Below are 23,604 nucleotides of genomic sequence, written 5' to 3'. Positions count from 1 at the left end.
TTGTGACTCACCTATTCTGCGGTAATGGTTGAAAATGATGACTTGGTTACACAGTAGACATAATAGGTATTCATTAAGTCATCTTGAGGGTTATTCAATACATTGACCATTAACCTTATGACAGGGCGACGATTGTATTAATTCTAAGAATGAAAAACTATGGTCTCATGGCAAAGTTACACAGTAACGAGTATAGATATGAATGTTCAATTAGTAAGAAGGGTATGATTGACACATTTAAAAAACTTACTAAAACACAGGTAGGGGATTGAACAGTGGGATTGATTCAGATGAAGATTCAGTGGAGTTCTAAAGAAAATGACAAAATAGTTCTCAAATAAGTATTTCTTATTTAAGTAGTACTCAATGAGATGTTAATTTTTCGATAAGTTCAATTCAATTTTTTTTTAATTCAATTGAATTCAACAATTGGATTGAATTGAAGTCATATACGATTTGAGCGACAAGAAATTTATACAGATGAATGTGAAAAAGTCTGCTAGTTCTTATTTTCAATACTTCAAAGACTATACATTTTTATAGAAACTAGATTTATAATGAAACAGACTGAACCTTGTGGAAGAATCATGAACGACGTTATGAGAAAATTGATGCAGCATTGGCCTGCAGCTTGCCACTGTTGGGATCAACTGAGCAAACTTTGGGAGCGTGTCATGGGGATGAAAGCCTGTCGCATCTCCATTAGAAAAGCCTTTTACACTGAAGAAGATCAGCAAATATTTGAGGATGCCGAATTGTCCCTAGCCCTACACCATGAGCGATGATTGCATCTCACGTTACAATAACGTATGAGGATCAGTCTAGTTCCAAGTGAAAAATAAAAAGTGACAATGCGAAAAAGAAGACTTGAAAAAATCAAGAATTCAGAACAATCCAGTTTGTAATAACTTTTCCAGTCGGCGATTTGTTGGGAAAGATGAATCATAAAAAATTATACGTAATATCAAAACACAATAATTAAATTGATGTACAAAAATTTTCATACCGAACGAGAATTTACTATTCTAACGAGAGTTGCAGAGCAATAATTTTAAACTTACATAAAATGATAAAAATTAGTCTGATTTATTGATTCATTGATTGATGCAAGTGATTGAAATAGCATGATATTCAGTATAAATTGATAATTTATTAATCATAAGAGCGTTTGAAGATCAATAATACTGATCAATCATGAATATTTTTATGCAAATGGTTCAATTTGAATTTCATTATCTCAAGGCACATCATGCTTTATTGATAAAATAATTAATGAGACTCATCAAAATAATCCATCAAGTGGAAGCTAACTAACACCAGAAGTTGTTCAAATGTTCACTGATGAAAGTCCAGAATAGAAACTGTAGCCGAGATCATAGCTGCATGATTCTGTATTCTAAGAGATCAAAGAAGGAAAAGAAGTCAATTCCAAGCCTATAATCACCACACTAAAACTAATCAGAGTTGAAATTTAAAGGATGGACTAAAACGAGCTTATCTTAATTAAGAGTGAAGTTAGAGCTGCAGTACTCTACATTGGCAAGTAGGTAGATGATAAGATCTATTGTTAAATCTACTCAGGAATGCGTGTCGTCTTTGACAGGCAACGAACGGGAGTGCCTCAAGCCTATTTCAAGGGACGAAACCCAAGTGCAGCAGGAGTCAAAATTATCTCAGACCTAACAAAACGATAAGTTCTACTTTTCCATCCCATGCTGAAGCATAATATTATAGTTTTATCAGTTTCCTATTACGGAGAGAAAATTACATGGACCTAATTGAATTATTAAAAATTCCATCCGTCAAAAGTAGCCTACTTGTTCCTAATAACAGAACTTACATGATAAACAGTAAAGTAGTGAAGATTAAGGAAGTGGTCCGATATTGTAAGGGTTAGGGTAATGTTCATTTACAAGCATTGATGATGAAGTTACTTTTATCTAAATGAACCAAAACAATAGAGGAAAACTAGCTTACTTGACTGGAAGATACGTTATCTAATCAATAGATAATAGGTCTCCACCCTATACCGTATTATTTTATGACAGAACAATTGATTAATATCTTGATTCAATTCGATTCACAAACGCAAAACTCATCAAAATTTATCAGAACGGACATTGTATTAGAGACAAGATAATAAAGTAATTTCTACTCAATAATCTGATTACAAATTTAAATGTATCGATGAAGCTAATGAACTTCATAGAGTAGCACCATGAATAATAGTTGAATCAGAAGTAATTTTTCAATTTTCAATGAGAATAAAGTCACAGCTGTCAAGGAGGAGGTGTTTTCGTTTTCATAAAACCATTAAGTTAGACTACGCATATTTCTCACGAACAAGACTATACCTACGATACTATATCTATGGTATTTTCATGTAGGTGGAAGTACATTAGGGACAACTAAACAGCCTATAGAAACAGGTTAAAGCCCTAAGGTAAATTTCTAAAAAAGCAATCGATCATACGACTGTGGCAAATCCTTTGAAGACTTTTATAATAGATTTATGAGCAGCAGACAGCTCAGTGTGGTCTATTCAGAGCAGTGACTGATTTGCGTGGGAGATTTGTAGAGAAAGAAGGTATGAAAGATGGATATGGACGAAGAAAGAGGATGACGATAAAGGTTCAAGGTAAGTAAATCGCGTGCTACTACACTTGGGAAATCATGAATGCGTCGGATCTAAAGACTTATAAAGGCTCACATCTATAGAGGTATGGAAGTTGGGGCAGATCTTTTGAGACCGATTGAAAGGAGAAGAAATGGGGTTATGGTATCTTCCAGAGGAACATAAGGGGATTGATAAAAAATATGATATTCCAGGTTTCCAGACGAGATCCCATCTTCAATAAGAGTTCAATGCTCCTTTTTGAGATGAAACAAGTTATTGAATGACATGACTGATCTTTTCGAATTAAGGAGCAGATACAAGGGTGAAGATTCTCTTTATATCGGAGATATATCAATTTCGCCAAAGCTTTGCGATGTTCAATCTACTAAGTACAAGTTATCAATTGATAACATAGTACTTCGACAAGAATTCAAAAGATTGCTTAAATGGAATGAGATATGTTTGTATGAATAAATGGTTAAGGTATTATTGCTGCAAGCCGTAATAAGATTTACGTTGATAATCTTGTCTACAGAACAGTCAACTTTAGTAGCTTCATCTTCTTACGAGATTCTAGATACCGGAGGGTTGACAGGTTGACACAGCCTGCAATTTATTTCTCCCTTTCAACAAATATCTCTCTCCTGTCATGCATGTCTTATATTCACAACCCCTAATAGAAATTCAGATAATTCCGTTTTGAAATATTCTTTTATATTCTGATAAAAATAAAGAACAAGTAGCCTCCAGTTATATGAACTTATTTTTCTCTAATGAGGTGGAATTGTATTCCATTTTATCTGATCCCCCTTCCGGCAATGCATCCCTTCATCTTCCAGATGTTTCTTCTAACGAGAAGCTTGTTTGGCATAATGAGATCTCTAATACAAAAATAATAGGTATAATTTCAAGTGAAGCCATATTTCCTGAATCCTTTCTGACAGAAATCAGCAAAGTAAATACAAAAACGTGATATTACTTTTGATATGAATTATCCCTTATTCATAAACACTACTACTGCAATCCATAATCAGTAAATACATATAATTTTGAATTTATTATTACTTTGCAACCAATTTGTATAAATCAAAGTTTGGGGAGCAATTTGGTTTCGTGATTGCGCTGATAAGCTATCGATAATATTATATAAGTTAAGCTTCATGCGCCTGTAACTTTCTTTGCAAGGGTGCCACTTCAAGAGCCAAACTTCTCTGAATACCATTTATGAGTTTAAAAATCGTTTTCGGGTGGTTCGGAACCCACCTAAAGCTGATTCACTTATCTCTCAGCATGATCCGTTTTATTACCTAGGCAAAGGAAGTGCATGTGGGCATTATCCTCAGCAAAAAAAAATAAAATAGGAAATCAAACCTTGACAGTTTTTTGAAAAAAGGTATAGACCTAAAATGTAACCGCACTTTTACACCTATCTTCAATTACAAATGATGTAAGCTAAATAAAAATATACAAACATGGAGCATTTGGTTCAATTGAAAATAGGCTACACACTTGTTGAGCTGTGGGTCCTCTTATCATAATCATCCTTGCCATTACACACACAAATCTAAAACGTATATGAGTATACTTCCAGAAAAAAACAGTATCAACTGCTACAGCAAAAATATTGGTATGATTTTATGGTTGATAGTTATATGATTGATTTGATCGATATCTATAATAAAAATGTTAAAATTATTTTAGTATAACATGCTCAATCATTATGTGAGTTAAATTTTAACATGACATGACTCATGCAGGTAACGGATTTGCATGCATTATAGATTTTTGTTACTAATTATAATAAAAAGTATCTTGAAAAAAGAACAAACAGCAAGAATATTTTGCCCATCTATACAAAATGTCCAACAATCTTAGATAAAACTAGCTACTTGTTTTTGCTTACTTTAAAATTTAAAATTAAAATATTTCATGAATTTGTGTGCTCTTGATGATGATTGTTCTTGTATTGATTTCATTTTTCTGTAAAAAATTGATATTATCAAGATGACAACAGAGACGTCATTTTTTTCATGACTGAATTCATAATAATAAAACCTCGTAGGGTGTTACACATACAACTTTATAACATGATTAATCAATGTTATAAAATCATTCATTGAACAGCTATAAGTTTTCTGTAAAAGATTCAACAACTTAGTAATACCGGTACCGGTAAATAGATAGATTGCAATTCTTCAAAAGTTGAATACATATACATTAATAGCTGGAGAACAAATAAAGAATGAATATAAACATCTATTTTTCTCATCTAATACAAGAATCAATATTACAATCACATTTTCTACAAATGATAAACCGGAATAAACATGACATTGCAATCCTAACCTATAAACAAGATCTTTACCATATTATAATAAAGCTAAGGGTTTCAAGGAGTACAATATCTAAGATTGTCTTGAATACTTATCAATTGATAATTTTCCCAATTGAAAAATCAATCATAATAAAGTAAACATTCAATCTTTAACAGGATTTTTGTTATTGTTATGATACTCAAGAGTGTTCTCCACCTTCAGTTTTGGTTTATCACTGATTACCAAGAAATATAATTTCATAAAAGTAAAAAGTAATTTACTCACCTGCTATCGTATACCGATCCATGTAGTTGATAAGGTTGACATAGCACAGAACAGCAACAGTTATCCATTCCCGAAATGAAATAGAGCGAATCGTCCTGTTGTCTTTGGCGCCTTCGCGTGATTCAGCTGATAACGGTGGAACTATTGTGTCAACACTGTCTCCGTCATCACCGTTCATTAAGTGTTGATGAGAATTGTTAGATGGAATGCCAGAAGGCTCCATGTTTAGTATTTTTAAAGAATGTTTATCTACGAACTTTTGTGCTGGCATGGATAATTCAAAACTTCACGATGCACGACAAAACACGACACAAAGTTGAGAGCAACTGAAACATGAATGCCTTCCATGGCATCCATTTCGAATGACGTAGCCAGCACGTGACAAATGCAAGTTTACCAACCTCAAAACTTGAATGAAAAATTTATCTTATTCTCCCAATTGTAAATTATTGAATTGAGAATTCAAAAAATCATGATATTTGAATTGGATTCATTTTATAAAAAATAATCATATTTTCTTGATGTGTGGGAATGTTTATCCCGAAGAAAGTAGCAAATTGAGCAGGTGAATTATGGAATATAATACATGATATCAACGGAATCAAAGGAATTCAATTTTTTATCGTGTAATTGACAAAAAATTATTTTCATATTACAGGTAGTAAAACAAAAATTTCAAATAATTATTTTTTGAAAATTATTCTCAGCTGATATCAGTGAAACAGGTGAGGATGAGAGATTGCGAGTAAAAGTTGAATAAAAGCCTACAAAGACAAAATTACAATCTACTGAATTTACAGATTCTAACCACCGCCCTGCAATTTTAAACGTTAGAATTAACTGCAATTTTTAATACCTTTTATTTTTTATTTGGTCCATGCATAAGAATTACTTTGCTTAAAAGCTGTGTAGTGCATGTAGCTCCGCCACTTGTCCGGGTATCAAGTCTATGTACGAGTTTTCCAAAACAATACGTATTTGAGGTTCTACGCAATTCCAAAAGTGTTAAATCTTTAGAATTTGTTGTATATGTATTAGTTTTCAATCTGACATGAAGTATCAGTCATCATTTAATTACTGAGGTAAGTTTTTATACCTACTCAATTACTGTAGGTACTCTTCTTTGTTCATATTTGTACAAGCAAAAACAAGTGAGTATAATAATTGACAAGAGTTCTTTGTTTATGATAAGTAATTAGCTTACTAACAATTACAAAACTGTGGGAGTTAAGCTCTATTTAATACTCAACTAAATAATGGAGAAACCGCACTTTGTGGAGTTCTGTCAATTGTAATAAACGTTGGCGTTTTAGAATTACAATAACAGGAAAGTTTACATGCTATGATTCATTCAATTTTCAGATGAATATATAATTAAATAATATAAACTTTACCAATATTTGAGAGTAAATATAGGATTATTGCACTTATGGGAGGATGGTATAATATGTTTTTTTGTGTTAAACAATTCTGACTATTGATTCCAAACCAGCTTAAGAAACCAAATCTAGCTAACCATCTTGCAGGAATTCCATATATTACACCACAGACAATTTAATATGCATGTTTTATTGTTATGCATACCAATACATAGAAGCTCGAATGTAGCATTTTACGCTTTTTAAATTAAGTAGCATGATTGTCATCAAAAGGTGAATTTAAACCTTATAATAACGGTTATGGGTTAGTTAAATTATGGAAACAGATCAAATTTTGTGAGCTAAATTGGTTTAAATTAAATGTATAATCATGGTAAAATGCTTCCAATATTTGAACTTTTCTTTCTATAAACGTTTTATCGTCTGGATAACAATATTACATAATGTTAGGAAATGCATGCTAGTGAAATAAGTTGTGATAATACCTAAAATAGAATTATTTTTCCTTTCTACTTTGTATTCTAATTCTGGATCTTCCAGTTTTACTTTGGTGTAATAATGTTCAAAGATTATTGAAAATCAATGTAAAAGTGTGTGTATTGTCGCGTATTCTAAAACTGGTTTACATTAAATACTACTCAAATGAATAAAGGACATGAATGAACTCACATTAAAATACTCAAATGAACATATCTACATGGATAAAGTACTCAATCAATCATATTCATGTTACTATAACCTACGCACCACATAACTTCTACCCCGGATTGTAGGTACCTCAAAATCAAGCTTTTGAAGATAAAAGATAGATTGTAATGTGTTGTATTCTGTGAGTTTCTTGTTGTTATTGTAGTGTATAATTTTTCACTGAATCGACGATTTATTTTAGTTTTTTGTATAGTTTGAACAGTCGAGTTTTTGTTTCTTTTCTCCCTCAAGGCCCTTCCCCGTTTTCCTGACACCGATTAGCCGAGAGGAGGACAGCGCGAAAATGTCGAGTGGCTATGAGGACGAGGCGACGATCGATGATAGCGAGAAGGTGCAGATTGTTTCCAATTTCATCCTGCACACGCCGCCCGGTGAGCTGGACGACGTACTCAGTGACATCCAGGTACTGGTCAACGATGCTCAAGTGTTCAAGACGGCCGTCATGAGAGCGGTGGCCACATACAACAAGGATCAGTTCATTCCCGCCCACGTTCCCGACGCCGACCAAGCAGTTCTGGTGACTGAGTTCAACGACCTCGGCAGCCACCGATTCTTCGACCCGCGTTCAAAGCAGTCTTTCCGCTTCGACCATATCAAGAAAGTGGCCAGTGAATGCAAACCGTGGAAACCCGACGATCTGCTCGAGTCTTGGAGGAGTTGCTTTGAAGAGGAAGTCGATCTGTACACATCGAAGCACTACAAGAACGGAGTGGCCTGTGTGTTTCCCATGAAGGAAGACTCGAAAAACAAGACGTTCATCCTGAACATCTGCATCGAAGACCACCAGTTTCAACCAGTCAACTACTGGAATGGGCGCTGGAGATCGTATTGGACGGTCCGTATCCAACCAGGTGCAAACATTCAGATATCAGGCGTTCTCAAGGTACAAGTGCACTACTATGAAGATGGCAATGTGCAGTTGGTGACCTCCAAAGATTACCAGGTCAACTTCGACGTCGAATCAAAGCTGGATGCTTCAAAGCGTTTCATCGAGTTCGTGGAAGAGTGCGAAAATAGCTATCAACTGGCGTTGGCTGAGAACTACAAGACAATGTCTGACACTACTTTCAAAGCTCTCCGGAGACAGCTGCCTGTCACCAGGTCGCTCATCGATTGGAGCAAGATTGTTCTGTACAGTGTCGGAAAAGAGTTGAAGGAATAATCGTGCACTACAAAAAAAAACCGTCACTTGTTATAAATGAAGCACCTATATTATATCTGTTACTGTGTCACATCTAACTAAAATGTATGTACTATCGATGCCTATATTTTGTATTTTGGGTGATTAAGAGAGGTACCTCAAACAAAATGTAGCATGGACTATCGTTGACGACAAAGATCTACATCCGACATAGACAAGACTCTGTGATAAGAGAGTAGATGATTTTGTGCATAGATCCCACTAGATCCCAATTCCCTTCGAAGATTTGGATGTAGAAGATATTCTCAGTAGTGATTGAAGGTGTTGAGTGCGCTTCAGGGAAAGGATGAGATGGTGCAGTCCTCACTGGAAAAGGATTTGATAAAACAATTTCTGTTGAAATAGAAGGGTATTCTCAATATATCGGAACTGAAGTGTACTGTAAAACAGTTTTTCTTAGACAAGTTTTGTTGAACGAATCAATTTTCTATAAGTACGTAAGTACTCCATCGCACGTCATTTTCTTTCAATTTACAGCACAACACCCTGACTACTAATTATATTTCTCATTTATTCTATAAAAATTGGGATCTAGTTTTCAAGGATTGTCTTTGACATTCTTATTACCTATGTCGTATGTACATATCTTCCATCAATGATGGTCCATGCAGTGCGAAGAATATTGGTTCGTCTCGTGATCACGTGAAATTCACTCCAACATTTTGCCCTGTCCGTCTCCTATGGGACATTATCATAGAAAGTGATTTCTTGTAGTGGAGTTTGCCCTCTGATTCGATACCTTGAATGCAATTCTTGTTAACTGACTGTTCAAACTATTTCTACCACTAATTATATTGAATACACATTTCAATCAAAAATAGAAACATCCATTCACATATCCAAATACTCATTCAAACTACTGATTTATTAACTCACTCTCCTTTACTTTTTGTATACGTACTTTCCGTATTTCATAATTTATTATATTTATTGAATAAAATTATATTGCTTCATTATCTAACTAGTCTTTAGTAAGTTGAGTTAGGCGACTGTTTATGTATTCGTATTCCTTAGTTGCATTTTCATGCGAGGAACGCGGTTTCACGCAAAATATGTAATTTTTGTTGAAGATTTCAAATTTTTGAACTAGGAACAAGACGATGCTTGATGCAACGAACCAACAACGTCCATATGTACCACTCATATCTCAATAGTTTGTGATACTTGTTCGCAATTGTAATGCTATAAAAATAGTTGTTTATATTTTTCCACTTAGTCTTGAATATGCTCTCGGTTATCATAGAAATAATATTTTCTCATTAGATTTTCTCTATTGTTACTTTGGTTATTCACTAGGGACTTCTTCAGAGCTTTATTAATCAAGGCATTCAAAAGTCACAGAATTATGTCTTGAATGTGACATTGTGGTTGAAATATATCTATATAGCCTATACGATTTTGCATGAAAGATAACTTCAAAAACTATAGAAAATTTATCATTATTTAAATATTTTAAAAATAGGCTACTATTTATTTATATGGAGTTAACATGCTTTATTTTTTCTATGTAACTATTTTATAATGAGATAATATTTGTTATTATATTATACTGGTGGAGCACAAATTATTCTTGGCATCCAAAGCCCACATTCCATGTCTGTAAAACAAGATAGATGTTACATGTATTCAAATATTTAAAAGACTTGATTATTGTATTAAAAATTAGTCAATATTATGCTTAATCATAAATAATATTCTCTTATCTACAGTATACAAGTTTATACTTGTTTATTTATATTCATCATTCAAATCATTGAAAATATTTATTGAAAATAAAAATATTTTGAAACATGACATAATTTGAAATTTTCTTTGAGCACCAAAACACTAAAAATTAGGAAGAGTTCGATTCTTCTAGAAGAGAATGATCCGATTACATTATTGAAACATAGATAGTCGTTTAATTTTCAAAAGAGCATACACAATAATAATATCATACATTATATTTGTATAATGATTCTATTTATAGTCTTCAACAGAAGTGTTGATAAATCCATTACTGCTAGTAAATTTGATAGAGATTATTTTAATATTCACAACATATATATACCTAGAAAATCCAACCTTAAAAATGCTAAACAGCGTTAGATATTGGTTACCGTATCTGAAATATTTCTCAAGATTTGCATCTAAATTATTGCATTTATAATGGTGTGGTAATAGCATGCATATTGTATATTCTATTCAGAATCGCGAGTTCTGATCGATAAATGTTATGGGTTTTTCATTATTGGTTTAACATGCCTGCCTCATTCGGTTTTTTTTAGAATGGGTGTTGTTCTTTAAAAATAATAAGTCATTTGATATCGTAGGAAGGTAACAATATCGGATTACAAAAAATATAGTTTCCTTTATAATATGTCCAGAGTGTTCAGCTTAGTTCATTCCATCTTGAAAGACTTCAAAATTTGTATTATAAATTTGTAACATCTATATTATTTTTTGGTAATAAGAGTCTTATTTAATTGAGAGTACCTGGAATGAGAGCTTCTCCCGTCGTCTGTAGTCGTCGTCCGATAAGTTATCTCTTCCATTATCGTCTTGTAAAACCACAAATCAAGAAAACTTACAGAACGCGCTTCCATTAAAGTGAGTTCAAATGAAAAATGGAGTGCTCAAAATTTGTTGAACATTAATAAAATAATTTTCCTTGTTGTAAGCCTGAAGAAGTATTTTTGTAAGCCTGAAGAAGAATGATTTTATAGATTGATATGTAACAACTATAACTTGTTTTTCTTTATTTTAATGGGCGAGTTGTTGTGAAAATTTACAACTACAGTACCTACCAACATATTACTTATTCATCATGTCATGCCGTTTAATATTTTTAGCCGTTTGGATTAAACGGTATGCCATGATGAATAAGTAATATGTTGGTAGGTACCGTAGTTGTAAATTTTCACAACAACTCGCCCATTAAAATAAAGAAAAACAAGTTATAGTTGTTACATATCAATCTATAAAATCATTCTAGGCCTATGTTAAATTGGAGAAGAAAATAAAATAACAGAAATTAGTTTCACACTTTTTTTAATAAGTGATGGCTTCGAAACTTTTTATTCAATAATACAGTATTATAATGGATATCCACCACAACATAATCTTCATTACCATCCACACTCTACCAACATTTGACTATGATTTGACTTCTCAACATGGTAATTTTTTAAAATAAATGTAGTTCTGTGTTTTTAACTATGCTACGATCGTTTCGGCTTGCTGTGAAGCATCATCAGACAGTCTGGGCCAAAAATGTTCTCTACTTTAAGGTATGGACATAGAGTTAAGCTGCTTACACACTTGTCATGCAGAGTTCAGATCGATCACGGATGACAACGGCCTAGAATGTTGCATGCCACACATGACTGTCATGTGATCTGTCCTACCACCACCTCTCCACCCCACAGAAATATCAGACATGAGTAGGATCGAAACGCTGCACGACAGGTGTGGACCCGGCTTAATTGTGAGTTGGTGAGCCGGAGGAGGAAGCTGGGTTAAAATTGAAATTGAATTCCATTCTTCTTTGATTGCAGTGTTTAACAAACAAACATAAACAGTTTTGAGAAGGCTCCTCACATGGGCTAATGCCTGTGGTTGAGGAGCTTTGAGTTCTGGTAGTACTATATCCTTGAACACTCCACCTCCAAGACCATCAAATCTAAATATAAAGCATCAAGCGATCAATAAATTGAATGTAAAACTTTTCTTGAAGGTTAAAAGTTGACTTAATTCAAAAAGATAGAACAAGATCTATGTGCAAGATGGACCTTCCTTTGGAGAGTTATCTTAAAATAAAATCACGAACCCTGAAAAGAGGTTTCTCCTTGAGCCAACTCCAAGGCTGCTTACATGCAGAGAGCAACCGGGTGATCCAAATGAGATGGAAACTGAAGCCACTCCCAAGAATAAGTTCTACGTCTTTCGCGTTGTTACGAACAACACTGTTCAATTTTGTATGTTTTGAGGGAGCAACTCAAGTTTTTTCGTTCTGCTATCATCTGGTTGCTGTCTATATGTAAGAATCTTTGAACTTCACCCCGAATGCCTGTGGACTCATGACTTAGGGGCCCATTACACTATCAAATATTAAATATTCTATAAAATTTATTTATCAGATTTCATCGAATTGTCTTTGTCATTTATTCTATGATTCTTTGGACTTTGAATTAAAAACACTTTTTAGCACTGCGTTGTCACTGCTAAAGAGTAAGTGTTTTTACCTTTTTTGTCATCTATGATTCTTTACTTCTAGAAGTAACACTATTCAGAGTGACATGTTTAGAGAGGAAATATGAGGCGAGCCTGTATTATGCTATAAAATATTTTATAAAAGATGACCTATCACACAGACCATCAAAGATCGTTTAAAAACTGTTATAAAATATTTGTTGATGCAATGTGCCCCTTAGCAGCTTATTGAACAGGTTGTTATTGTTTCTGGCGCAATGTGTTGTCATGAGTATGTTGGATTGTGTTGCAGCAGAAACAAACGAATATCCGTTTAGTATAGTATTTCGATTCTCTATGGTTTCAGGTACCTATGAGTTAGAGGAGGAGAGGAGATGTTTGACGATGACCCGTCGTCTTCGTCTCGCAAGGGCACATTCCTCGAGCAGACGAAAGCGGCTCGCGAAGAACGCGCCCATGAGAAGCGTCGCGACGCTGCCGCCACACTCCTACAGGCTCATGTGCGCGGATGGTTGGGGCGCATCAAGTTCGCTAGGCGCATTCTGTGAGTATCAATCTGATTCAAATTCGAATTAAAAATTCATCTCCACTAAGAAAAAGTACGATAACAAGATGCAATGCTAAATACAGACCAAATCAATGCTTTCCCTATAGATATCACCGACTTGAAAACTGAAAAAACAATTTCCTGAATTTCATCTGGCTTGTGAAGAAAGAGCTATAGCTTGCCAGAGCGTTTTGAGGCTACTGTTGTATCTAAGAGTATTAATCTAATGAATGTTGATTCAAAGTTGTGGAATCAAGCTCGTTGAAGACTGTTAAAGCTGTGACTATAAATCACCAATATTACTAGTATCATATAATATACTAGTCATTTACAGTGACTAGATAAATAATTTGTGCTGAAGCTGTTCATAATATATTGAATTAGAACCTACACACTTTAAACTTACATATGGTACTTAATTCGCCGAAAATGCTAAATCAGCATTATTGGCAGTGGATAACGACCAGAGAGCTGTATAATAATATGATTTTTTCGATTTCAGTAAGCTGTTCGATGAGGAATTTGCCGAAGAGGTGACAGTGGACACTTTGAAGCCAGCATTGCAGCGCTACAAAGTCATTTGCCGCCTGCTTCTAGTCTACAACAAAGAAAGGGATGCTGCTCGCTTCGAAAAGATATGCAGGTCTGTTTTTCATTTGTAAATTTATCGAGTACGATTGGAATTATTTATAATAATATAAAATACCAATTTGAGCTTATAAATATGGTGGGTTACTACAAAGCTAACCTTCTTTTGTTAAAGTAAATTGAATTTTAATTTCAACATTCTAATATAGAACAAAGTACAAAATATTCGTTGTTGGTTATCCATCTTGTTTTCATTAGGTATTATTATTACAATCTTATTTCATAAAACTTTAAAGTGAAAAAACACTCACATTCTTTGATGTGGCGACGTCCGTTTCGTGCTGGTATTGCACATTTTCAAGCCAAACAGAAACTGAAGTATTTAAGGTTATGCTATGAGGGTGAGATTTGGTGATTTCCATATGAGGGTGAGGTGAGATTTCCACCCCCACTCTGACCAAATCTCACCCTCATAACATAACCTTAAACCCCACTCTGACCAAATCTCACCCTCATAACATAACCTTAAATACTTCAGTTTCTTAATTATTATTATTATTATTATTAAACGAAAATCCAAATTAAATGTTGTAATTCGTGGATTTTCGTTTAATAATAATTAATTCATTAGCATTTGAATAATTGCAATATCTCAGTAATTTCCATCTGTACTTCAGTTTCTGTTTGGTTTGAAAATCTGCAATACCAGCACTAAACGGACGTCGCCTCATCAAAGAATGTTAGTGTTTTTTCACTTTAAAGTTTTCTGAGATACGATAGTAATACAAAATATTGCCGGCCAGATAGCCGAGATAACTAAGGCGTTGCAACCTTCAGTCTATTAGTGCTACCTGGTCGCGGGTTCGAATCCCGCTGAATCCCATCGAATAGGCATGGACGTTCAATCATTTCATAGTTCACCCTCGCGCTTCCCATTGCCCACGCACAAGCAAAAAGCTTACGTGGGCATTATCCGCAATAAAATAAATCATGTACAAATTTCTTTGGTTTTTGTAATGAGATTAAATGTTTTCGACGAAATTTTAAAGAACCAATCTGACGCTTGTGTAATGTTTACATTATAACATGGTCGTAGATGAAGAACACTATAATTAAAAGGTGGAACTGTTTTCTGCTTTGGTAGATACCTGGTTACGAGCCTGGAGTCGGATTCTCCTAAGCTGAGCTACGTGGGTGTGGCACTGAGCAAGGACCTGTCGCTGGCCTGGATCAAGCACATCAAGGAGGTGCTGTGGCAGTGCTGTGAGCTGCTGGCCGACATGCACCCGGCCGTACCCAGCGATACGCGCACCGTCCTGCTCTACCTGCACACTCTGGTGGCGTTCACGGCAACCTCCACCTGGGCCGTACTGCGTGACAAGCACATGCATCAGCTACAGCCCGGCTGCAACCAGCTCTGTGCCAACATCATGGGCCATCTCTTCATGCGCGGCTTCTATTTGACGCTGAACGTATGCCAAATTTATACCAAATTTCACTTTCTAATAATACTTACATGTTTCATCATTTAATCAATCATTTAGAATTACAAAACTTTCAGAAAATATTACAGGTTCAAACCCAAAACGGTTCCAATTCTAATGTATACAACAATCCAAATGTAGCTACGCTATGTGTCACATCCACATTTCAATTTACATTCAAGAACAAGCACATATTTTCAATTTAAAAATATTTCTAAATGAATTAAATCAATTACAAATAATGGAAAAGTCCAAACTTTAAAGAAACTGTATAATGTAATTTATTACGGTATATATTTCATATCTTCTTCATCTTCTGGCATTACAGCTCGATGTGAGCTTTAGCCTCTCGCACTAGAGCCCTCTACACATCACGGTCACATGCCTTTCGTCTCCATGCCACAACTTCCATTCTCCGGAGATCATCCTCCACTTCATCACTCCATCGATTGCGTGGCCTCCCTTGTCGTCTTCTACCCTCCATCCGGGCCTTATAAATTGCTTTTGTCATTCGTTGGTCCGCCATTTTCTCAACATGACCAGCCCAGCGCAATCTTTGTGATTTGATGAATGGATATATTTCATATAGTATTAACTAAATAAAGTATGATTGTATTATATTAATTTGAGTATTGTAAGCTGAATACATGGCATAAAGCCTGGAGCCTTGATGTTATTCAACACGACCGGATGTTATTTAATTTCACCACATGAATTATCGCTGAGAGAGCTCTTGCCATTCAGGAAAAATACTGAACATCGCTGGGAATTCAACCAATGAACAATCAACAACAGTGGATTCTAAAAATATTAATATTCAAAGCCGTTTTTAAAAGTTTATGTTTTGATAATTTTACACAATTGTTACAAACATTCTAGTACTGTTTTTAAAGTGAAATTTCATACCACATTAGATTATTGATACAGTTGAGATCTTCTGGCTGTTAATCACATTTCAGTTGCGTAGTTTGTGAGAATGATTATGTTTAGAAGTGAATGAATTGTAAGCTATGATAGAATAAGAGTCCAAATTACCGGAAAGTCATTTTGATACGCATTATTCTTTGTCATCGTACTTTATGGTATATAACAGCGTCTGTTGCTTACCTAATTTCGTACTGTATATTATATTATATTTATCAAATAGACAGCCTCCTGTTAATCACTTCTCAATAATTTATGTAGCACACGATCATTGAATACTTTTTCGTAAACAATATTTAATTTTCCATCTAAATTCTATTAATTTTGTTGTTAGCTGATTCGATTCATTAATTTTCTTTTTTGTTGAACAGTCACAGCTAATTCTATTAATTAATTTTATTTTTTGTTAAACAGGCACAACTAATTCGTTTTATTAATTTTATTTGTTTTTGAACAGACGCAGCTAATTCGAGGTTTAGCCAGGTCGAAGGTGTGCCTGAAACACGCGGCGTTGTCAGCAATCATGACTCTGGCCACGCGCCCCCTCATCTCGGCGGGGCTCACCGAAAAACTAGTCTCCATGTACCTCGTGCATATTTTCAGCGTTCCCGCGCTCGTCCTACATCTACAGTCCATCGCTCCAGAGGTAAAAACACCCATTTTTCAATTACAATTATCTAGAGATCAGAAAACTACAACTTTAAAATTTTGTACTGGCTTTTACTCCTAGGCCTGTCTCATGAATATGTTAAACAGTAATAAATCTTACATTTACAGTCTATTGCTCCAGAGGTAAAAGTATTTTTCCATCAGAATTATATGAAGATCAGACAACATTAGTTGTATTAGCTTTCACTCTGGGGCTTGTTTCATGAACATGTGAAACAGTAATATATCCTACACTAACTACAGTTCATCGCTCCAGAGTAAACGCACATATTTTCTCATTAGAATTATTTGGAGATCAGACTACTTCAGTTATATTGGCTTTTACTCTTGGGCCTGATTCATAAACATGTGAAACAGTAATAGCTGATGGAAGGTTTTGCACACACTAGACAAGCATAGAACGCTGTTTATCTTGCATGTCATAAAATAGTCAAATTAAAAATCATCGTTGCTTAAGATATAGTTGAAATAATTGTGAATAGAACTGTGGGGAATAATTGTGAATAGAGAGCTGTGGGGGGTTTTTGAGTAGTAGTCTTGTGAAATGAGAACCGTTGACGGTAGGTTTTTTTATTAAAACAAAACGACTATTTTATGTAATAAGTGATTGTATAGGTGTAGTGTGTGTATATATTCATGTCAGTTGTTTCTGTTTTACAATACTACTCAATAAGGAATATAGAATACTGTACATAGGAATAATATATTTATTATAGATACTTTGATACTAATTGATTTTTATCAAACATATCCTGTTATGAAATAATTGCAGCTAGTGCAAGATGATTTATTATAACAAATGCTTTCTATTTTTCAGCTATGACAATTTGATTATGAAGATTTGTTTTGAAGTAAATTTATACAAGTGTACCTCTTACAACTCCTATAGCTCATTAAACTTGTTCAAAGCGCTACTTCTGTATTGTATTCTGGAGCAGACAGCGTTTATGGCATTTAGGACAACACTCCCTAAGCAAATTTTTACCTTCTCAATTTGGTGGGCACTTGTCGATGTCAATAATATTATTTATTTATTCAACAGAAACAAAAAGACACAATCATAAAATGATTGGGAATAAAAAACAGGCCTATAGCTATCCATTATTATTCCAACAATAAGTATTATTCAAGTCAATAAATTTGTATTTATTTTGATTCTACAATTTTTTATTCTCTATCTATTCAATTGTCTAGTTCTCTACTGAATCAAAAGTATTAATATTAGTTGATAATCTGTTCTCTGTATTTGTCTTGTTCAGTGCATAACTGTACTGGAGACGAACAACTTCTTGAAGCAGAGCCTGGATTTGTTGAGCGTTGAGCAAGACATGCGCATCGTGTTCAACACACTGGAAGGCAACTACGCTCTCTGTCTCCTGGCCAACCTCATTCACCTGGCTTACCTTCAACGGGGAACAGTTTTCGACGAAATATCGTTTCCAACATTCACCGTAAGTTCGACAATAATTTTTTTTGTATTTTTTTCAGTTGAATGATTTTTCCTTCAATCAGCAAGGACTTGCTACAGCTTGGAATCTTGGTTTCCGGCTGCGGTAAAAGTTTGAAAAATCATTGTAAACAAACATGAAGCTAGGAGGCTACTCACAGAATAAAGATACAGTTTCTTTATATTCTCAATTTATTCATCATAAATTACATAAAATACATTCTTTATTCATTCATTTCTAGTACACCATCAAAATGTTAGGGAGAAAAAAATAAGGTAACCTTGTGCTATTCCTCTCCCAAATTTAGATAGGGTTAAACCATAGAGAAACAATAGCATAAGTAGATATCCCATGGTATAGGGCGTTTATGTCGCAACTTTTACTGTTATCTCAAGCTGATAGTCCATGTAGTTCTTTCCTGTGAAGCTTTATGATGCTGGTAGTCTCTCATATTGTGCCGTTCATACACTCTTACCCGGTCAAAACAGTAAAAATCGACAGTAATTGGCTTGAGATAACAGTAGAAGTTTCGACATAAACGCCCTATAGCATGGGATATCTACTTACGCTATTGTTTCTCTATGGTTAAACATAGTCCGAAATAGGTTAAGTTTTGTATTTCTTCACTTCACAAAATTTTAAAATTATCAGTGAAATTCACACTGTAATAACTAAATCATTTTACAAAATAAAACATAAGGAATTACATTTTCCCTTCCATTAGGACATTTTCAATTCTAGTAGCCGCTACTATTGTCCTATGTAGTTAAAGTGTGAACACATTGGATGCGTATGTGTGCAAGTGTATTTACTTTCGCAGATGAGAAACAAAATCTGAAAAGAGCAATAGGAGCACTCACACTGAACGTGTGTACTTGCTGGTTGCATTCAGTGTGAGCAAATACAGACAAGTCACAAAGTGTTTAAATGGCTCTTTCCAGATTTCGTTTTGGGCTCTTGCATAATCTGACTTGCAGCTTCACATACACGCATCCAATGTGATCATACCTATAGGCTGGCCACTAACAATACGGTAGGCATGTTATGTATGCACTTCCCACTAAATAAATTAACTCAACCACTTAGGGCCGGTTTCCGAACTCGGGATTTAGCCAAGTTCCAAATATTTTCCGCCTTGTTAAAAAAAGAGCTTTTTACTCCCTTGATGAGTATCTCAACTGCGCCTACAATGACTTAGGCTGCGCCTCTATCATTGGAGTGTGAATGATTGATCAGTGGTTTATTGCAATTCAGATTAAAGTGTATTTTATATATTGTATAAATGGCTTTTTGTGTAGTTGAGAAGTTGATATTGTGGTAATTATTCATATTGAATGAAAAAGACTAAGGAATTGTCAAAAAACCACAGATTTATTGATACTTAGAAAGACCGGTTTCAATCTATAAAATACACTTTAATCTGAATTACAAGAAAGTCTAGAATAGAATAGATTCATTGGCTATCAAGTACGCAGTCATTCATACTGAATGAAAAAGACTAAGAAATTGTCAAAAATCACAGATTTATTGATACTTAGAAAGTATCTCTAATTTATCAATGGTGTAATAACCGAAACCGGTCTTTCTAAGTATCAATAAATCTGTGTTTTTGACAATTTCTTAGTCTTTTTCATTCAGTATGAATGACTGTGTACTTGATAGCCAATGAATCTATTCTATTCTAGACTTTCTTGTAATTCAGATTAAAGTGTATTTTATAGATTGTATAAATGACTGTCTATTATATTCTATTCTATTCTAGACTTTAAGCTGCTGGACTCAGAATATTGGCTTTCCGAAACGGGGCGTAGTCGATAATCTTTATTTTCTCATTTCTATTTATTATTGGAAACGTTTTTCTTGACGATATGAAACATCCCTAAATAATTCAAAATAGCTGGAACTTTACTCTATTTTTCTCTTTATTTTATTTTGTGTTCAATTTTCTAGTTTTTCGAAATTTAATTTAAACGTGGACTGCGACTACGCCCCGTTTCGGAAAGCCAATTTTCTGACTCCAGCTGTTTAAAGTCTAGAACTTAGCTAAATCCCGAGCTCGGAAACCGGCCCTTAATAAACTGAGATCTGGATGAGCTAGGACCCTCCTCTTGTAATGGGGTCTTTTTGAACATTTTTATCTCTTTAATTGTTGGTCTGTCTTTTTTGTGTGTTTTGCAGTTAGTGGTGACAGGACTGCTGCACAGTTGCCAGAACTACGTGGCGGTGAAGCAGTCTGCGCTGACCGTGTGGCACCCGGTACTGGGCTGGTTCAGCCAGGCCATGGACGGATCTCTGCAGGACGCCATGCCCCATGTCAAGCTGCAGCTGCACCTGCTCTGGAGTCAGCCCCTTGTCAGCGCCCTGCTGGGGCATGCCCTTGCCGCCGCACTCGGGCCAACCTCTATCTCCTCTGGCCCCGTCACCACGGCTCCCAAGGAGTCGTCCATCAACATTATCAGGTACACGATCACTCTAATTCGTCAAGTTACAAATGACATTTAAACTGTATAGTATTTTACATAACAACAATAATTACCTGCAGTTTAAGGGTATGATCACATTGAATGCGTATCATGCGTGAGTCAAGCGCACAGATGAGAAACAAAATCTGAAAAGAACAATAAGAACTTGCATTCACTTGCTGGTTGCGTTCAGTGTGACCAGCTGAAGACAAGTCACAACGTGTTTCAATGGCTCTTTGCATATTTTGTTTTTCGGCTCATACATGATTTGACGTCCACTTGCACTTATACGCATCCATTGTGATCATACCCTTACGAGCAGTGAGCGACATGCGCACGAAAGTGTTAACGAAGTCAGACTGACTGGTAACTTGCAAAAACATTAGGATGGGAAGGCTGGAGGTGGAAGGATATGAGAACTTTTCGAAGCACAAAGTTATCAGGACTGATCAATTTACAAAAAAAAAAATATTTTATTTGAATTATTAAATTTATTTAGTTTCATATATGTAGAATAGATATTTTATTTTATGTAAGTGATAAGAACGGAAATCTAAGGAGTCGCCTAGAAACATTATAAGGTAGAATGCCAATGTAATTCATTCGTTCATTTGTCAAATATTTGTCTACTTATTCAATCAGAATAACGTCAGTTTATTTTCATTTATTTATAAATGAATTGATACAGTTGAGTAATTTAATCAGAAATATAAGGAGACATCTATCAGCATTATAATTTAGAATGATTGAAACAATAATTATTCATTCGTTTGTTTATATTTTGATTCGAGTTGAGAAGTATCTACATTTTTTTGTGGTTCCGAAACCAAATGAAATCGATGTTGCAGTTCATGATTGTCCATGCTAGTGACCCTAAATTATTTATCTGCATGATAATCAATAATTTTTTGAAACTAAATTCTTAAACTTCATAAATTTTTGCTATTTAATTTTGTTATTCAATGTTTCCATAGGCGTGCACTAGAGGCAAGAACAAATCGACAGAACGCTAACCGGCAATTCAGAAATAAACTGGGGAGTCCAGAGTGCACCAAAGTGGCCCTAATGTGTACACTCTACCAGAATGCCTTGCACACACTAACACAACTTCGGCTCGATATCTTGACCGGTAATTATCTTATAAAATAATAATAATAATATTGAAAGATGGCAGCGTCTATATACGTACATTTGCTGCAAGTATAATTCTGAACCAATTATTGTATTTAATTGTTGTATTATTCAAAGACAGAATAAAGTTAATTTCCAATATTATTTTAAGTTTTAAAAATAACACAACCTCTGTACGATATCTTGACCGTGTAAATCCTTATTATCTTATAAAATGTATACTTGAAAGAAATTTCAAACCAGCAGCGTCTGTATACAATTGCTCCCAGTATAATTCTGAACCAATTATTGTATTTAATTGTTGTATTATTAAAAGGCAGAATAAAGTATTAATTTTTATTTTCATTGATATGCATGCTATTTTAAAAAATGAAGAATACCTCTTTTTCTTTCTACTACTGTTAACTATCATAGAAAACTATCTATCATTGTTATAGTTTTGACCTTATCACTGTTATTTATGTGTATTCACTAGGTGGGTTTCCCCCTAGAGAGTGCAAAAGTAATACTGGGCTACTCTGTAGGAAAATAAACTAAAAAATTGATAATCATTTTTGATTGCAGGCCTGTGCTACCAAGACAACATCCTGCATCAGCTGTGGAGGTTTTTGTACTCACTTGGACCGAACTGTGGACTGAAAACGTTCCTGGATCTATTGGCTGTCAACACGAAAGGCTCAGGGCCGGAGTTCAGCATACTCACCCTATTCTGTGACTGCATGACGCATTATGTCACGTAAGTATACTAGCAGGATGATGAAAATTGATATACAACTTCAAATCTCATTTGGTTTTTGAGAAACTCATTGACTAATTGGTTATACAGTAGTGTTTTTACGTACGCTTATGTCACTTTGACGTAGAATACTGGGTCCAGTTGGAGAGGAAGATGGTTACAACCAGGAACTCTATGCCATTTTTAGGGAATCTGATATTTAGGTTGTCATTAATGGAAATAAAATAGGATGGGCAGGACATGTCCAGAGAATGGATCCGGCAAGGGCACCAAAGAATGTATTATACTGCACAGTGCAAGGAAAAAGAAAAGTGGGACGCCCTAAACTCAGATGGCTGGATGAACTGGAGAAGAACTTGAGAGAGCTGGGAATACGACGATGGAATACGACTGCACTAGATAGAGAGAGGTGAAAACTGATTGCAGAACAGGCCAAAACTCGACTATCGGGTTGTAGTGCCACATAAGTAAGTAAATACTGTCACTTTGGCATTATGGGCTTGATTCACTAACCACACAACTCTACACAAGTCTCGAATGTGTTATTCATGTGGGCATTAATTATTTCAAAACTATATCTGTCATTATTGGTAGACAATTATTCTTTTTATCTCCATAAATGTCGTTTTATTCAATTCGACATTTGTACTTGACATTGCTACCTGTATTGATGATGCAGTATTTCCCATTCGTGAATAATTCTTCTTTTTTAGAATTTTGGACGACATAGAAATGTATGAGCAACAGAAACCTTTCACCCTCCAAGATTACGTCACAATGTCAAGTTTTCTCAACCTTTTCTTGTATAGAGGAATCCTTACCAGTCTGTTTGGTGAGTGTATTTGTAATTTATTATTAATCATCTATCAATATCTCTTTCGATCAATCCTTAATCACGGTTTTTATATTCTATTATTTC

The 23,604-nt window shown here is 34.7% G+C and overlaps 3 protein-coding genes across 4 annotated transcripts in view; 2 read left to right on the top strand and 1 right to left on the bottom strand.

Moving 5' to 3' along the window:
* Nucleotides 1–5,600, bottom strand: part of LOC111043223 (protein spinster) — an 81,547-nt gene extending 75,947 nt beyond the window's left edge. For both annotated transcript variants that reach the window (XR_002605548.2, XM_022328121.2), the window contains exon 1: nucleotides 5,218–5,600. Coding sequence is in view for 1 of the 2 variants with exons in the window: in XM_022328121.2 (XP_022183813.2) it covers nucleotides 5,218–5,488 (271 nt within the window). In the remaining variant the exon portion in view is untranslated. The remainder of the gene's footprint in view (nucleotides 1–5,217) is intronic.
* A 340-nt stretch (nucleotides 5,601–5,940) lies between these two features.
* LOC111043221 (ubiquitin-protein ligase E3B) overlaps nucleotides 5,941–23,604 on the top strand; it is a 30,831-nt gene continuing 13,167 nt past the window's right edge. Inside the window, exons 1-10 of the mRNA XM_022328120.2 lie at nucleotides 5,941–6,299; nucleotides 13,043–13,240; nucleotides 13,746–13,886; nucleotides 14,976–15,303; nucleotides 16,697–16,885; nucleotides 18,168–18,359; nucleotides 20,535–20,815; nucleotides 21,793–21,947; nucleotides 22,514–22,685; nucleotides 23,399–23,517. Of these exons, the coding sequence (XP_022183812.2) occupies nucleotides 13,071–13,240; nucleotides 13,746–13,886; nucleotides 14,976–15,303; nucleotides 16,697–16,885; nucleotides 18,168–18,359; nucleotides 20,535–20,815; nucleotides 21,793–21,947; nucleotides 22,514–22,685; nucleotides 23,399–23,517 (1,747 nt within the window). The 5' untranslated portion in view covers nucleotides 5,941–6,299; nucleotides 13,043–13,070. The remainder of the gene's footprint in view (nucleotides 6,300–13,042; nucleotides 13,241–13,745; nucleotides 13,887–14,975; nucleotides 15,304–16,696; nucleotides 16,886–18,167; nucleotides 18,360–20,534; nucleotides 20,816–21,792; nucleotides 21,948–22,513; nucleotides 22,686–23,398; nucleotides 23,518–23,604) is intronic.
* On the top strand, nucleotides 7,588–8,466 carry LOC111043237 (F-actin-capping protein subunit alpha). Its single transcript, XM_022328138.1, has one exon. The coding sequence runs from the start codon at nucleotides 7,588–7,590 to the stop codon at nucleotides 8,464–8,466; it is 879 nt and encodes a 292-aa protein (XP_022183830.1).

The sequence above is a fragment of the Nilaparvata lugens genome, chromosome 10, assembly GCF_014356525.2.
Source record: "Nilaparvata lugens isolate BPH chromosome 10, ASM1435652v1, whole genome shotgun sequence".
Taxonomy (NCBI): domain Eukaryota; kingdom Metazoa; phylum Arthropoda; class Insecta; order Hemiptera; family Delphacidae; genus Nilaparvata; species Nilaparvata lugens.
This window is presented reverse-complemented; position numbering and strand designations above follow the sequence as displayed.